The 13496-nt window shown below is 49.2% G+C and overlaps 1 protein-coding gene across 1 annotated transcript in view; it reads right to left on the bottom strand.

The window, feature by feature from the left end:
• rtn1a (reticulon 1a) overlaps positions 1-13496 on the bottom strand; it is a 246876-nt gene that overhangs the window by 202869 nt on the left and 30511 nt on the right. The window contains 1 exon segment of the mRNA XM_038775894.1: positions 4633-4653. Coding sequence (XP_038631822.1) covers positions 4633-4653 — 21 coding nt within the window.

The following is a 13496-nucleotide window of genomic DNA, read 5'->3' as shown; positions in this document are numbered from 1 at the left end:
TCTCCACTGCTCCCCCTAGCATCGGGAATTCCCAGGCCCTCCCACCACCATCATCATAAGGTGCTCATTTCCTACAACACTCCCACCCCTATCCCCATTGGTATCGGGGATCTCACCTCCCCATACCCTCCTATCCCCATCAGCATTGGGGCTCCCTCCCCACCACCACCGGGTCTCTCCTCTTCCTCTCTTCCTCCCCCGCCCCCCCAGCTTACCCACTTACCATCGGGATTCCCTTTCCTCGCTTCCTGCCCCCCGTCCATCAGCATCCTGGTTCTCTTCTCACCACCACCATCCAATCAATATCCGGGCTCTCTTCCCACTCCATTCATCATCAACATTGGGACTCCCCCACCATCGGGGCACCCTTTCCAATCCCCCCTACCTCCCACCACTAGCAGGGCTCACTCCCTAGCCCACCATCCCGTTCCACCACCACCAGTGGGCTCACTCCCACCAACGGGCAGCACGGTGGCATTGTGGATAGCACAATTGCTTCACAGCTCCAGGGTCCCAGGTTTGATTCCGGCTTGGGTCACTGTCTGTGCGGAGTCTGCACATCCTCCCAGTGTGTGCATAGGTTTCCTCCGGGTGCTTCGGTTTCCTCCCACAGCCTAAAGATGTGCAGGTTAGGTGGATTGGCCATGCTAAATTGCCCTGAGTGTCAAAAATTGCCCTTAGTGTTGGGTGGGGTTACTGGGTTATGGGGATAGGGTGGAGGTGTTGACCTTGGGTAGGTTGCTCTTTCCAAGAGCCGGTGCAGACTCGATGGGCCGAATGGCCTCCTTCTGCACTGTAAATTCTATGAAAACCCGCATCAGGGCTTTACCCCCCCCAAAACGTTGGGAGCTCCTCCCCCTAAATATCTGAACACTTGGGCTTCCCATAGAATCCGCAACTGGCACTGCTCCCTGGCACAGGATGGCACTTCGCTGGCATGTCCTTCTCCTCCTGGGGGTTATACTTACCTTTGTGCCCCGGGGGGGGGGCACTCGACTTGTACATCTTTTTCAGAACCTGTTTCAAACCTCGCCGCCGTGACATCAAATTGACCGGGTTTGAATATTCGGTGAGGGGGATCATGTGGCAGGGGAAGGGGAAAGAGTTTGGTAAGTATATTGAAATTTTTTTTTTTCTTCTTTTACAAATTTAGAGTACCCAATTATTTTTTTTTTCCAAATTAAGGGGTAATATTAGTGTGGCCAATCCATCTAACCTGCACACCTTTAGGTTGTGGGGGTGAAACCCAAGGTGAGAATTTGCAAGCTCCACACGGACAGTGACCCAGGGATGGGATTCGAACCCTGGTCTTCAGCGCCGTAGTCCCAGTGCTAACCACTGCACCACATGCCGCCCTATATTGAAATAGCTTTAAAGGAGTTTCCAGTTCATTACATCACCAGTGAAGGACATGGAAAATCAGAAAACACGATCTCGCTGACAGGAATTGCGGTTTTCGATTCTCGCCCGTTCTCACTGATGGCTAACGTGAGCTGAAAATCGCCCCAAGGTTTTTCAAGTCAAAATTGATTCTGCTAAACAGTTGTGGATTTTAGATGGACCCCACCATGACAGCAACCCTTTAAAAACGTTATAGTTTGGCTTCCGGGGTGCACCATGGAGTAAGTGGTCACACACAAAGCAGCTCCAGCCCAAGGTTACAGAAAAGAGCTCTTTTTTAAGCAATACGGAGTGGAATTTTGATGAAAAGGCGTAGGTAAATGTTGGAGGAGTACTTTCCCCCAGGAATGGTATGTTTCTTGGTTACCAGACCCGCAGAAACAGTGAAAGATTTGGCTGAAGCTACAGCAGAGACAAAAGCCTCTTCGAGCATGCAGGCGGGGGAAGGGCGAGCTTAAAGGCCTCAAGCCGACTCGAGAGCCTTTATGAAAGCTGAATTCTAGCAGCAGAGGGAACAACTGTGAAAAGATCTCACAAAGGCCATTGAAGAAGCGGTGACAGCTGACTTCCGGTGACGGCGGGCGGGAGGCAGCCGCGCCGTTGGAGGGCTACCGTTCGGGAACGGCATTGTCGGGGATTGACGCCCGGTACTAGGGGCAGCGAAGGCGGTGAAGGCCAGGAGAAAGTACAGGGAAGAGATATGTCGAGGTCCAGTAAGAAAATGGCTGTGAAAACAGCTGAAAGTTCGTTGGGGAGTAGAAAGGTCACCGCAGGGTCACCAAGGTAAATGGAGGCTGGAGTATCGGGGAGGCCGCATTGCTTACGACTGAAAAAATAACTAAGGTAATGGCTGCGGAATTCGAAAGGCAGTTTACAAAATACATGGAGACAATGAGGAAGGAGATGAGGGAGGTTTTTGTGTGCTGGTGGAGGAGGCGATTTCCCCGGTGATGACGGCGGTGGCGAGCGCAGTGGCGGAGGTGCGGGAGCAAGGGGAGGCGCTGAAGGAAGTGGAGGAGGCATTATTGCAGCATGGTGATCTACTTACGTCGATGGGGAAGGAGATGCGGAAGGTGTGGAGATTAACAAGGATCTGCGAGGAAAAATGGAAGACCTGGAAAACAGGTCCAGGCGACAGAATTTGAGGATTGTGGGGCTGCCCGAAGGAGTTGAAGGGCTGAGACCGACTGAGTATTTTGCTGCGTAATTGGCGGAACTATTGGGAGAGGGGGAGGATCCCTCCCGATATGAACTGGATCGGGCTCATCGGTCGTGGAGGCCTGTACCAAAGGCGAGTGAGCCTCCAAGGGTAGTGACTCTGTGCTTCCGTAGGTACAGTGTGAAGGAGAAGGTCCTGTGCTGGGCCAAGCAGAAGCAGGTGGTGCAGTGGGCTGGAGCTGGTATACGTGTCTACCAGGACTTTACGGTGGAGCTGGCGAGGAGGGGGGCTGCTTTCAACCGGGTGAAGAAGGCACTGTACATTAGCAAGGTGCAGTGCGGCATTGTATATCCAGCGAAGCTGAGGGTGAAGGATTTTTATTTTGGAACGGCGGAGGCAGCGGAGGAGTTTGCGAAAGCAGAAGGACTGTGGCAGAACTGAGAAATGGCCACGTGCCGATGTATTTTCTATTTTCTTTTTTTTTGTTTGTTTGTTTCACTGCGTGCGGGTGTACGGGCTAAAGGAGCCGATGTTGTATATATTTGGACAAGGGAAGTGATGGGACTTTCAGTCGAAGTGAGAGCTCTTTGGGGTGTAGGTGGATATGCGGGGTTTGTGCGCTAAAAGGGGAATTTTTGGGCTTTCCTAGGGTCGGGCAAGGGGGAAAGGGACCCGGGCGGGGGCCTCCCCGCTGGCCGGTCTAAGCCGGCCAGTGAACGGGAGTGAGGTGGGGGGGGGGAGGGGCTGCGGCCATCGGAGCCTGGCAGAACAGGGTCCGAGTGGTCTAGCCGGGGTGGAAAGTTGGAGGGGAAGGAACAGAGGTTGGGGGAAGGAGTTTTACAAGAGGCAGTGGACGGGAGGAGTTGGGGAGGAGGGGGGGGGGGGGGTTTACAACTCTTGGGTATCATGTATGGCACTCTTTCAGAGGTTGGACGGCGTTGAGTGTGTGTTTGTGTGTGTGTGGGGGTGGGGGGGGGGGGGGGGGGTGGACTCTATGGTGACCATGGGCGGTCCCGGAGTCCTTTTTTCTTTTTCTCCTTTGCTTTTTCTTTCCACCGTGGGAGGGTTTGTTTTATTGGATCCATAGATTGACAGGTGGGCCATTGTTTGGGGTGGTGGGAGGATGGGATCGTTGTTATTGTTAAGGGGATTGATTTGGTATTTGTTACCGTTTACTGTCTGTGGGTGGGGTGTAAACTTTGGAGGAAAATGTGAAAATGGAGAATAAAAACATTTATAAAAAAACATTATAATTTAGTGATATGCATGTGATTTTCTTCGGCCAGTTTTGTACACTTGTATCCATACTTTTACCTATTTATCGGGACAGCACTCCAGAATACAGCCTAATATTTCTCATTCCCAGGATAGTCTTAACAGATGTACACTGATATTTCTAACTATGCATTTCCTGTTTGAGGAAACAAGAACTGGTTAGGATCAAATGCAAGGGTCAGTTTAGCCTCCGGTAATATATTATTATGGAAGAGTACTGACTGCCCTTTGACTGTTTGTAAAGAACAATTCAAATGCATCGTGCTATTTTTAAACACACCTTACAAGAAAACAGCTAAACAAGAAAACAAGGTCTGGAAAACTGATGGACATAATTGATTACTGAGACATCAGATGTGCATTTTCCACCATAAAATTATCATACAATGTTTGTGATTTTTTGCTTTCCTACTCAGAATGTTGTAGTTACTTTAAACAATCCAAGCTGCAATGGCCCAACCCTTCCTTGACAATAAGGCACAAGGAGGTCGGAAAATGTCCGACAAGTTAACTTTCTTAAATACTGCAAATTTATCTCAATGGTCAGATTAAAATTAACAGTGTCGGCTCTCCAGGAGCAAAAGGAGTCTTTTGTTTCATCAGATTCCGTTATTAGGCCCAGTGGGGCAAAGACATGAGGTGATGCCTTGCCAACGAATGGAATGTGCAGTTTCTGCTCCTTCGATAACTTTTTAAAAAATGTATTTTATCCAAATGTATATGAAAAAGTTGCAACACAATTCGGGAAGCAAACTTCGCTCCTTCGATAACTTTGGACAGTAAAATATATGTTTTACCTGTGGTCATCAGGGATTTCACTGGTAAGCATTAATATAAAGCACAAAATAAGGGGATTATTTAACTTATTCCAACCTGTCTCTTTTATTGGCCACATAATTTAAGCTTTAAAAAGACTCAATTCCATTAAATTAATCTCCCAAGAAAAAGTTTCCTGATCAAAGACAAGCAAGTGAACTCCAAAACATCTATCCAGCACCAGATTCTGATGCTCTATTTTCTCTGCATCTAGACATTATTACGATTCCAGACCAGACCCCAAGTGTCAGGATACTGGACAGAAACCCCAATATCTTATTTTAATTTTGTAAGACTGTAAAGTAAGGATACTTCACTCCAGGATAATGGTATATTAAAACAAACTTTATTAAAACATAGTATTAAAATCTTTGTCACACCAGAAAATAGCTTATAATTACACCTGAAACAATTCTTATCAATACAGTGACTATAATACCCTTAATTACTACCTTTATTCCCACTTAAAAAACAAGTTAACAACTACTACAGTTCTCAATTCACCTTAAATATCTATGGGACAGAGGAATAGTTGCTTTACAGAGTTATTCTTTGAGAAAGAGATCTCTTGACACTTTCAGAAAAGATTGGACTCCTGTCAGAAATACTGGCTGTATGTCTTCAAAAGCTGTTTCAACAAGCTTGTTTCAATTCCTCCTTGTCCTCAGACAAGTCTGCACTGCCTTAAAGACTGCAGAGAGCAAAACCTGACGCGAGGTCCCAGTTCCATCCAATCAAAACTGAACTGAAAGTGCTTTCTCAACAAGCCTGATGCCTTAGCTTCACCCAGCAATGACATCATCTCCCCAAGCTGGAAACTAATTAACACCCCATGGAATCCCCTTATTCAAAACAAAATTGCATTAGCCCTAGCTTTTTACGATGGTTAATTAGTGGGCAGCACGGTAGCATGGTGGTTAGCATAAATGCTTCACAGCTCCAGGGTCCCAGGTTCGATTCCCGGCTGGGTCACTGTCTGTGTGGAGTCTGCACATCCTCCCCGTGTGTGTGTGGGTTTCCTCCGGGTGCTCCGGTTTCCTCCCACTTTGTCCTCGATGGTGTTACTGCACTCACCTAGCAAGTGGAGAGTATTCCATCACACTCCTGACTGTGTCTTGTAGATTGTGGACAGGCTTTGGGGAGTCAGGAAGCGAGTTGCGCCACGGAATTCCAAGCCCTTGACATGCTCCCGCAGCCACAGAATTTTAAAAATATATATTTAGAGACATCAATTCATTTTTTTCCAATTAATGGACAATTTAGCATGGCCAATCCACCTACCCTGCACATCTTTGGGTTGTGGGGGTGAAACCCACGCAGACACGAGGAGAAAGCGCAAACTCCACACGGACAGTGACCCAGACCGGGATCGAACCGGAGACCTCGGCGCCGTGAGGCAGCAGGGCTAACCCACTGCGCCACCCTACAGCTCCTGTAGCCACAGAATTAATTTTTTTTTAAACTTTGAAGTATTTTTAAAAAAATAATTTTTATTGGAATTTTTTGAAAAATATATATCAACAGAACAATAATAATAATAACAATAATAAACACCCCCCGACACCCGTAACAACGCATGTAACAAACCCCCCCACCCCCCCCAAACCCAATAAACAACAAAATTAATTAACAATAAGCAAATTAACTTCAACAACACCCCCCTGAGACCCCCCCTTTCCCCCCGGGTTGCTGCTGCTGACCTAGTTCCTTATCGTTGAGCCAGAAAGTCGAGGAAAGGCTGCCACCTCCTAACGAACCCTTGTACCGACCACTTCAGGGCGAATTTGACCCTCTCCAGCTTAATGAATCCCGCCATGTCATTGATCCAGGTCTCCACGCTCGGAGGTCTCGCATCTTTCCACTGCAGCAAGATCCTCCGCCAGGCTACTAGGGACGTAAAGGCCAAAACATCGGCCTCTTTCGCCTCCTGCACTCCCGGCTCCACCCCAACCCCAAATATCGCACGTCCCCAGCCTGGCTTGACCCTGGACCCTACCACCTCGACACCGTCCTCGCCACCCTCTGCCAGAATTCCCCGAGTGCCGGGCATGCCCAAAACATATGGGCATGGTTCGCTGGGCTCCCCGAACACCTAATGCACCTGTCCTCACCCCCAAAAAACTTGCTCATCCTCGTCCCAGACATATGAGCCCTGTGCAGTACCTTGAACTGGATGAGGCTAAGCCTCGCACATGAAGAGGAGGAGTTCACCCTCTCCAGGGTGTCCGCCCATGTCCCCTCCTCAATCTGCTCCCCCAGCTCCACTTCCCACTTAGCCTTCAGCTCCTCTACCGACGCCTCCTCCACCTCCTGCATCACCTGGTAGATGCCAGACACCTTCCCACACCCCCGAAAGCACCCTATCCCTTAACCCCCGCGGGGGCAGCGAAGGGAACCCCTCCACCTGCTGCCTAGCAAACACCTTGACCTGAAGGTACCTGAACATATTCCCCGGGGGGAGCTCAAACTTCTCCTCCAGTTCACCCAGGCTCGCAAACCTCCTGTCAATGAACAGGTCTCCCAACTTCCTAATGCCCGCCCTGTGCCACCCCAGGAACCCGCCATCCATGTTCCCTGGGACAAACCGGTGGTTCCCCCGCAGCGGGGCCTCCACCGAGCCCCCCACTTCCCCCCTGTGCCGCCTCCACTGCCCCCAAATTTTGAGGGTAGCCGCCACCACCGGGCTCGTAGTGTACCTCATTGGAGGGAGCGGCAATGGCGCCGTTACCAGTGCCTTCAGGCTCGAGCCTCGACAGGACACCCTCTCCATCCGTTTCCATGCTGCCCCCTCCCCATCCATTACCCACTTACGTACCGTCACAGAATTAATATGATTGGTCCAGTTAAGTTCGTCGTCCATGGTAACCTCCAGAATGTTGATGGTGGAGGATTCAGCAAAGGGAATGCCGTTGAACATGAAGGGGAGATGGTTAGATTCTGTCTTGTTGGAGATGCTCATTGCTTGGCATCCGTGTGGAGTGAATGTTACTTGCCACTGATCAGTCCATGCCGTCCCAGGTCTTACTGAGGCATGACTGCTTCAGTATCTGAGGAGTTGAAAATGGTACTGAACACTGTGTTATCAGCAAATATCTCCACTTCTGACCTTGCGATGGTGGAAAATTCATTGTTAAAGCATCTGAAGATGGTTGGGCCGAGAAAACTACCCTGTAATGATGCTCTGGGGATGATAGAATTGGTCTCTAATAACCATAGTCACCTTCCTCCTCCTTTACCTAGGTTCCATAAAGTGGAGGGTTTTCCTTAGATTCCCATCGACTTCAGTTTTGCTCAGCTCCTTGATGCCACAATCAAACGCTGCCTTGATATCAAGGGCAGTTACTTTCACCTCATGAGCACGATCATCCCAAAAGGGAACAACGTTCCCTACCGAGCGCGTTTAGCTGTGTGTTTCCCGGCGCTCACAGTGCCGAGAGACACGTGGCTGTTCAACGCTTCTCGTGTTGAATAAGGAGTCTATACGGGAAACACACAGCCGAGGTCGCACATGGCCTGTTTTTTTGTAACGGGGAGCTCCTCTCGCTGGAACTCCCCGTTGTAGCGACACTGGGTCGCCATTTTTACATGGCATCCTGATGCCTGAGGCCGACAAAAAAAACCCAAAACCTTGGCACCATGGCAGTGCCCCTTGCCGCTGGCAGTGCCACATGGACACCTTGGCAGTGCCAGGATGGGTACTACCTGGGTACTGAAAGGGTACCCAAGTAGCACCAGCAGTGCCAGGGCATCACCTTGCCCAAAGGCCATGCAGCTGGGGGCCTCAGATCCCCTTAGGGACCCCCGTGGGTGGCATTCTGTCTGCTTCCCATTTGTGGAGACCAGCACCAAACGGCACTCGCCCAAGACAAAGGGATTGAATCCCAAAGCCTCAGGTACCTTTGGGAATCTGTGCATTTGAGTCAGGCTTACTGCCTGGCTCTAATATGCAGATTTGCCTAAAATTGATCCCATCCATTGTGGGCGGGATTCTCTTTGCAACGTCTCGCGAGATTATGTTTAATCTCGCGAGGCGTTGAGAGCCGGGTGGATCCCGGGAGCGGGGCCTCCCAGCTTTCACCAGCCACGTTGCTTTCCCGGCGCAGCATGGCCAGAAGATAAAGCCCCATGTCCTTTGTCTATGTTTCAGCCAAGGCTGATGGAACCCAAACTGAGCAATGGGGAGTAGGTTATTGCTGAGTCAGTGAAGTTTGATTGCACTGCCAACCACGCCATCCATAACTTTGCTGATGTGGGGAAGTAGATTAATGGGACAGTAATTGGCTTGTATTTGTTGCAGACTTCCAAACAGCCTTTATGTTGGAATCAGAATCCCACATGACCAAACAGCGCATGCCTAAGTAGGGTTTAACCTACCCAGTTTCTACCAGGGAGGCCGCAGCCAGTACTGGTCCACACAAACGTGGATCAGGCGGAACGGCACCCAGGGGGTCTACCAGGCCATCAGGAGACCATTGGTCGCCAGGGATAGTGCAGGGTGGCCCCCCGGATCTCCCCCTGGAATGGGCGCACTATGGCACTGCCCGTCTAACACTTTGGTACTGCCACTCTGACACTGCCACGGTGCTCAGGTGACGCTGCTAAAATGGCAGGAGTACTGCCATGGTGACAGTGCAAAAGTGCCTGAGTGCCACTGCCAAGGATCTGGGCCTATGGGGGCCATGCCCAAGAAAGGAGGTTGGGGGGGGGGGGGGGGGCGGGGGGGGAAGAGAACCATTCTAATCCCATTTTCCAGCACTTGGGCCAAAGCCTTGTATGCCCTGGGATCATAAGTGGACACCTGAATACTTCTTAAATGTTATGATGACCTCTGCCTCCACCACCCTTTCAGGCAAACTCCCACCCTCTGGGTAAAATAGTTTTTCCTCACATCCCCTCTAAACCTCCTGCCCCTTACCTTACATCTATGCCCCCTGGTCATTGATCCCTCCACCAAGGGGAAATGTTTCTTCCTGCCTAATCTATGCCCCACATAATTTCATACACCTCAATCATGTTCTCTCCCCCCCCCCCCCCCCCCTCCCCCCCCCCCTCCCCCAAAGTCTCCTCTGCTCCAAGGAAAACAACCCAAGTTTATCCAATCTCTCTTCATTACTAACACTCTCCAGGCAGCATCCTGGCAAATCTCCTCTGCACCCTTTCCAGCGCTATCACATCATTCCTATAATGCGGATTCCAGAACTGCACACAATACTCTGCCACCTTAATGGACCGGTATACATGCAGAGCAAGATCCCGCAGTGCTTCCAGGGTCCTGCCATTTATCATGTATTCCCTTGTTTATCCTGCCCATCACCTCACACTTATCTGGATTTAATTCAATTTGCCACTGATCAGCCCATCTGACCAGCCAGTCTAGATCCTCCTGTAATCAAAGGATATCCTCCTCACTATTTACCACCCCACCAATTTTCATATCATCTGCAAACTTATTGATCAACCTTCCGACATTCATATCTAAATCACTTATATTAACCACAAACAGCCAGGGCCCCAACACTGATCCCTGAGAGACCCCACAGGCTTCCAGTCAGAAAAACACCCCTCGATCATTACCCTCTGCTTCCTACCACTCAGCCAATTTTGAATCTAATTTGCCAAATTCCCTTGGATCCCATGGATCTTACCTTCGCTATCAGTATTCTATGCGTGACCTCATCAAAAGCTTTGCTGAAGTCTAAGTGGACTACGTCAAATGCATTTCCCTCATCTACACACCTGGAGCATGAACTACCAGCTACGTTGTGCTTCCTGGAACTGCTCACAATACTCCTGCATAGCTGATGCATGACATCTACGTCTTATTTTATAACACTCCAGATGTAAAGGCCAGCATTCCTTGGCCTTGTTAATTAAAATGCCATGAATAAGTACATGATATATATACCTGGACCCCCAAATCTCTTTGGTCTGCTACTGATTCTAGCTTTTCACCATTTTGGAAATACCCTGGGCGGGATGCTCCGTTTTGCCGGCAGCCCGGGGGTTTCCCGGCGGTGTGGGGCTGCCCCACAATGGGAAACCCCATTGACTGGCCGATGTAACGGAGCATCCCGCCGGCGGGGTGACGCAGAAATGTGGCGTGGCGGGACGGAGATACCCGCCCCCGTTCTACCATTTTTAGGTCCAAACTTGATGGCCTCACATTTGTCTACATTGAAAGCCAGTTGCCACCGTTTTGTCCATTCACTTAGATCTCACTCTCACTTTGTAATTTTACATATCCAGCTACAGGTCATACAATGCTGCCTACCTTTGTGTCATGATGTGGAGATGCCGGCATTGGACTGGGGTGAGCACAGTAAGAAGTCTTACAACACCAGGTTAAAGTCCAACAGGTTTGTTTTGAATCTGGCCACGCTAAATTGCCCCTTAATTGGAAAGAAAAATAAGTGAGTACTCTAAATTTATATAAAAAGAAGAAAAACAAAAAAGATTTATTTTGAATCACTAGCTTTCAGAGCTTGGCTCCTAAGGAGCTGCGCTCCGAAAGCTAGTGATTCCAAACAAACCTGTTGGACTTTAACCTGGTGTTGTACGACTTCTATTGTACCTTTGTGTCGTTTAGCAAATCTGGATATGTGGCTTTCTGTTCCATCTAAATCATTAATAAATGCAGTGTTTAGTTGAGGCTCCAATTTGGATCCTTGCTGTACACCATTAGTCACATACTGTTAATTAAAGGAGCTGCCAATTATTCCTTCACTTTGACTCCTGCAACGCAAGCCAAATTTCCTAACCAGGCCAATCATTTTCCTTCAGTTTCATGAGCTGTAACTTCAGCTAACCATGCCTTAAGAGGCACTTGATCAAAAACTCCATATACATGATATCCATTGCCATTCCCTTGTCCAGTGATCTCTTCAAAAAATCCAAACAGATTTGTTGGGCATAGTCTAACCTTTACAAATCCAAGGCAGAGATAAAGGTGGCAGTCACGGTGGTGGTGGGGGAGGTGCTAGCTGCTATGCAGATGGTGCTCGGCAGCATGGGGAAGAGGCTGGAATGCCCGAGGAGCACGATACGGGAGCTGGAAAAGGCATCAACAGATCGTCACCCGGGAGGCCAAGATCAAGAGGTTGGTTGTGACCCACCTATGCCATACAACCCCACGGTAGGCTATTGCAGAAAATACAGAGGCATGGGATTCAGGGTGATTTAGCAGTTTGGATCAGAAATTGGCTAGCTGATAGAAGACAAAGGGTGGTGGTTGATGCAAAATGTTCTGACTGGTGTCCAGTTACTAGTGGTATACCACAAGGATCTGTTTTTTTGCGCCGCTGCTGTTTGTCATTTTTATAAATGACCTGGAGGAGGGCGTAGAAGGATGGGTGAGTAAATTTGCAGATGACACTAAAGTCGGTGGAGTTGCGGACACTGCAGAAGGATGTTACAAGTTACAGAGGGACATAGATAAGCTGCAGAGTTGGGCTGACAGGTGGCAAATGGAGTTTAATGCAGAAAAGTGTGAGGTGATTCATTTTGGAAGGAATAACAGGAAGACAGAGTACTGGGCTAATGGTAAGATTCTTGGTAGCGTGGACGAGCAGAGAGATCTCGGTGTCCATGTCCATAGATCCCTGAAAGTTGCCACCCAGGTTGAGAGGGTTGTTAAGAAGGTGTACGGTGTGTTAGCTTTTATTGGTAGAGGAATTGAGTTTCGGAGCCATGAGGTCATGTTGCAGTTGTACAAAACTCTGGTGTGGCCGCATTTGGAGTATTGCGTGCAGTTCTGGTCGCCACATTATCGGAAGGATGTGGAAGCATTGGAAAGGGTACAGAGGAGATTTACAAGGATGTTACCTGGTATGGAGGGAAGATCCTATGAGGAAAGGCTGAAGGACTTGAGGCTGTTTTCGTTAGAGAGAAGAAGGTTAAGAGGTTACTTAATTGAGTCATACAAGATGATCAGAGGATTAGATAGGGTGGATATTGAGAGCCTTTTTCCTCGGATGGTGATGTCCAACATGAGGGGACATAGCTTTAAATTGAGGGTAGATAGATATAGGACAGGGCGGCGCAACATCGAGGGCCGAAGGGCCTGTACTGCGCTGTAATGTTCTATGTTCTAACCTGAAGGCTTCTCAATTCACCGTGCAGACCGCATCGCGTCATCAGGCAAAGCAAAGGGTGGAGGGGTTTGCCTCCTCATCAACTCCTCCTGGTGCTTGGATGTGGCGACCCTGGCGACCTACTGCTCCCCAAACCTGGAATACCTGACTGTGTAGTGCCACCCATATTATCTTCCACGCGGGTTCACTTCAGCCATTATCACAGCGGTCTACATCCTACCCCAGCCAGATGTAAAGAAGGCACATCCAGAGGCCTTGTTCATCGTGGTCGAGGACTCCAACAAGGTCAACTTCAAGGAGTGTACTGCCACAATTCTACCAGCACATCTCCTGTCCCACCAAGGGCGACAACACTCTTGACTACTGCTACTCAAAAATCGAGGGTGCCTTCCGTTCCATCCCCCGACCGCACTTTGGGAAAACAGACCATAAGATGGTGCTCCTTCTCCCAGCATACAAGCAGGAGAATCCAGCCAAAAAGCTAAGAAGGTTGTGCAGTGCTGGTCCGAGGAAACAGAAGACCTCCGACGTGACTGCTTAGAGACAGTGGACTGGTCCATGTTTAAGAACTCAGCGACCAACCTAAATGAGTATACTGGCACTGTCACAGACTTCATCAGCAAGTGTGTGGATGACTGTGTGCCAAAGAAAGCAGTACGTACATTCCCCAACCAGAAACCATGGCTCAATCACAAGATTGATTCCTTATTGATGGACAGGTCTGAGGCGTTCAAGTCAGGCGACCCTGACCTATA

The sequence above is a fragment of the Scyliorhinus canicula genome, chromosome 2, assembly GCF_902713615.1.
Source record: "Scyliorhinus canicula chromosome 2, sScyCan1.1, whole genome shotgun sequence".
Classification (NCBI taxonomy): Eukaryota; Metazoa; Chordata; class Chondrichthyes; order Carcharhiniformes; family Scyliorhinidae; genus Scyliorhinus; species Scyliorhinus canicula.
Note: the sequence above shows the minus strand (reverse complement) of the source record. Positions and strands in the feature narration are given on the sequence as shown.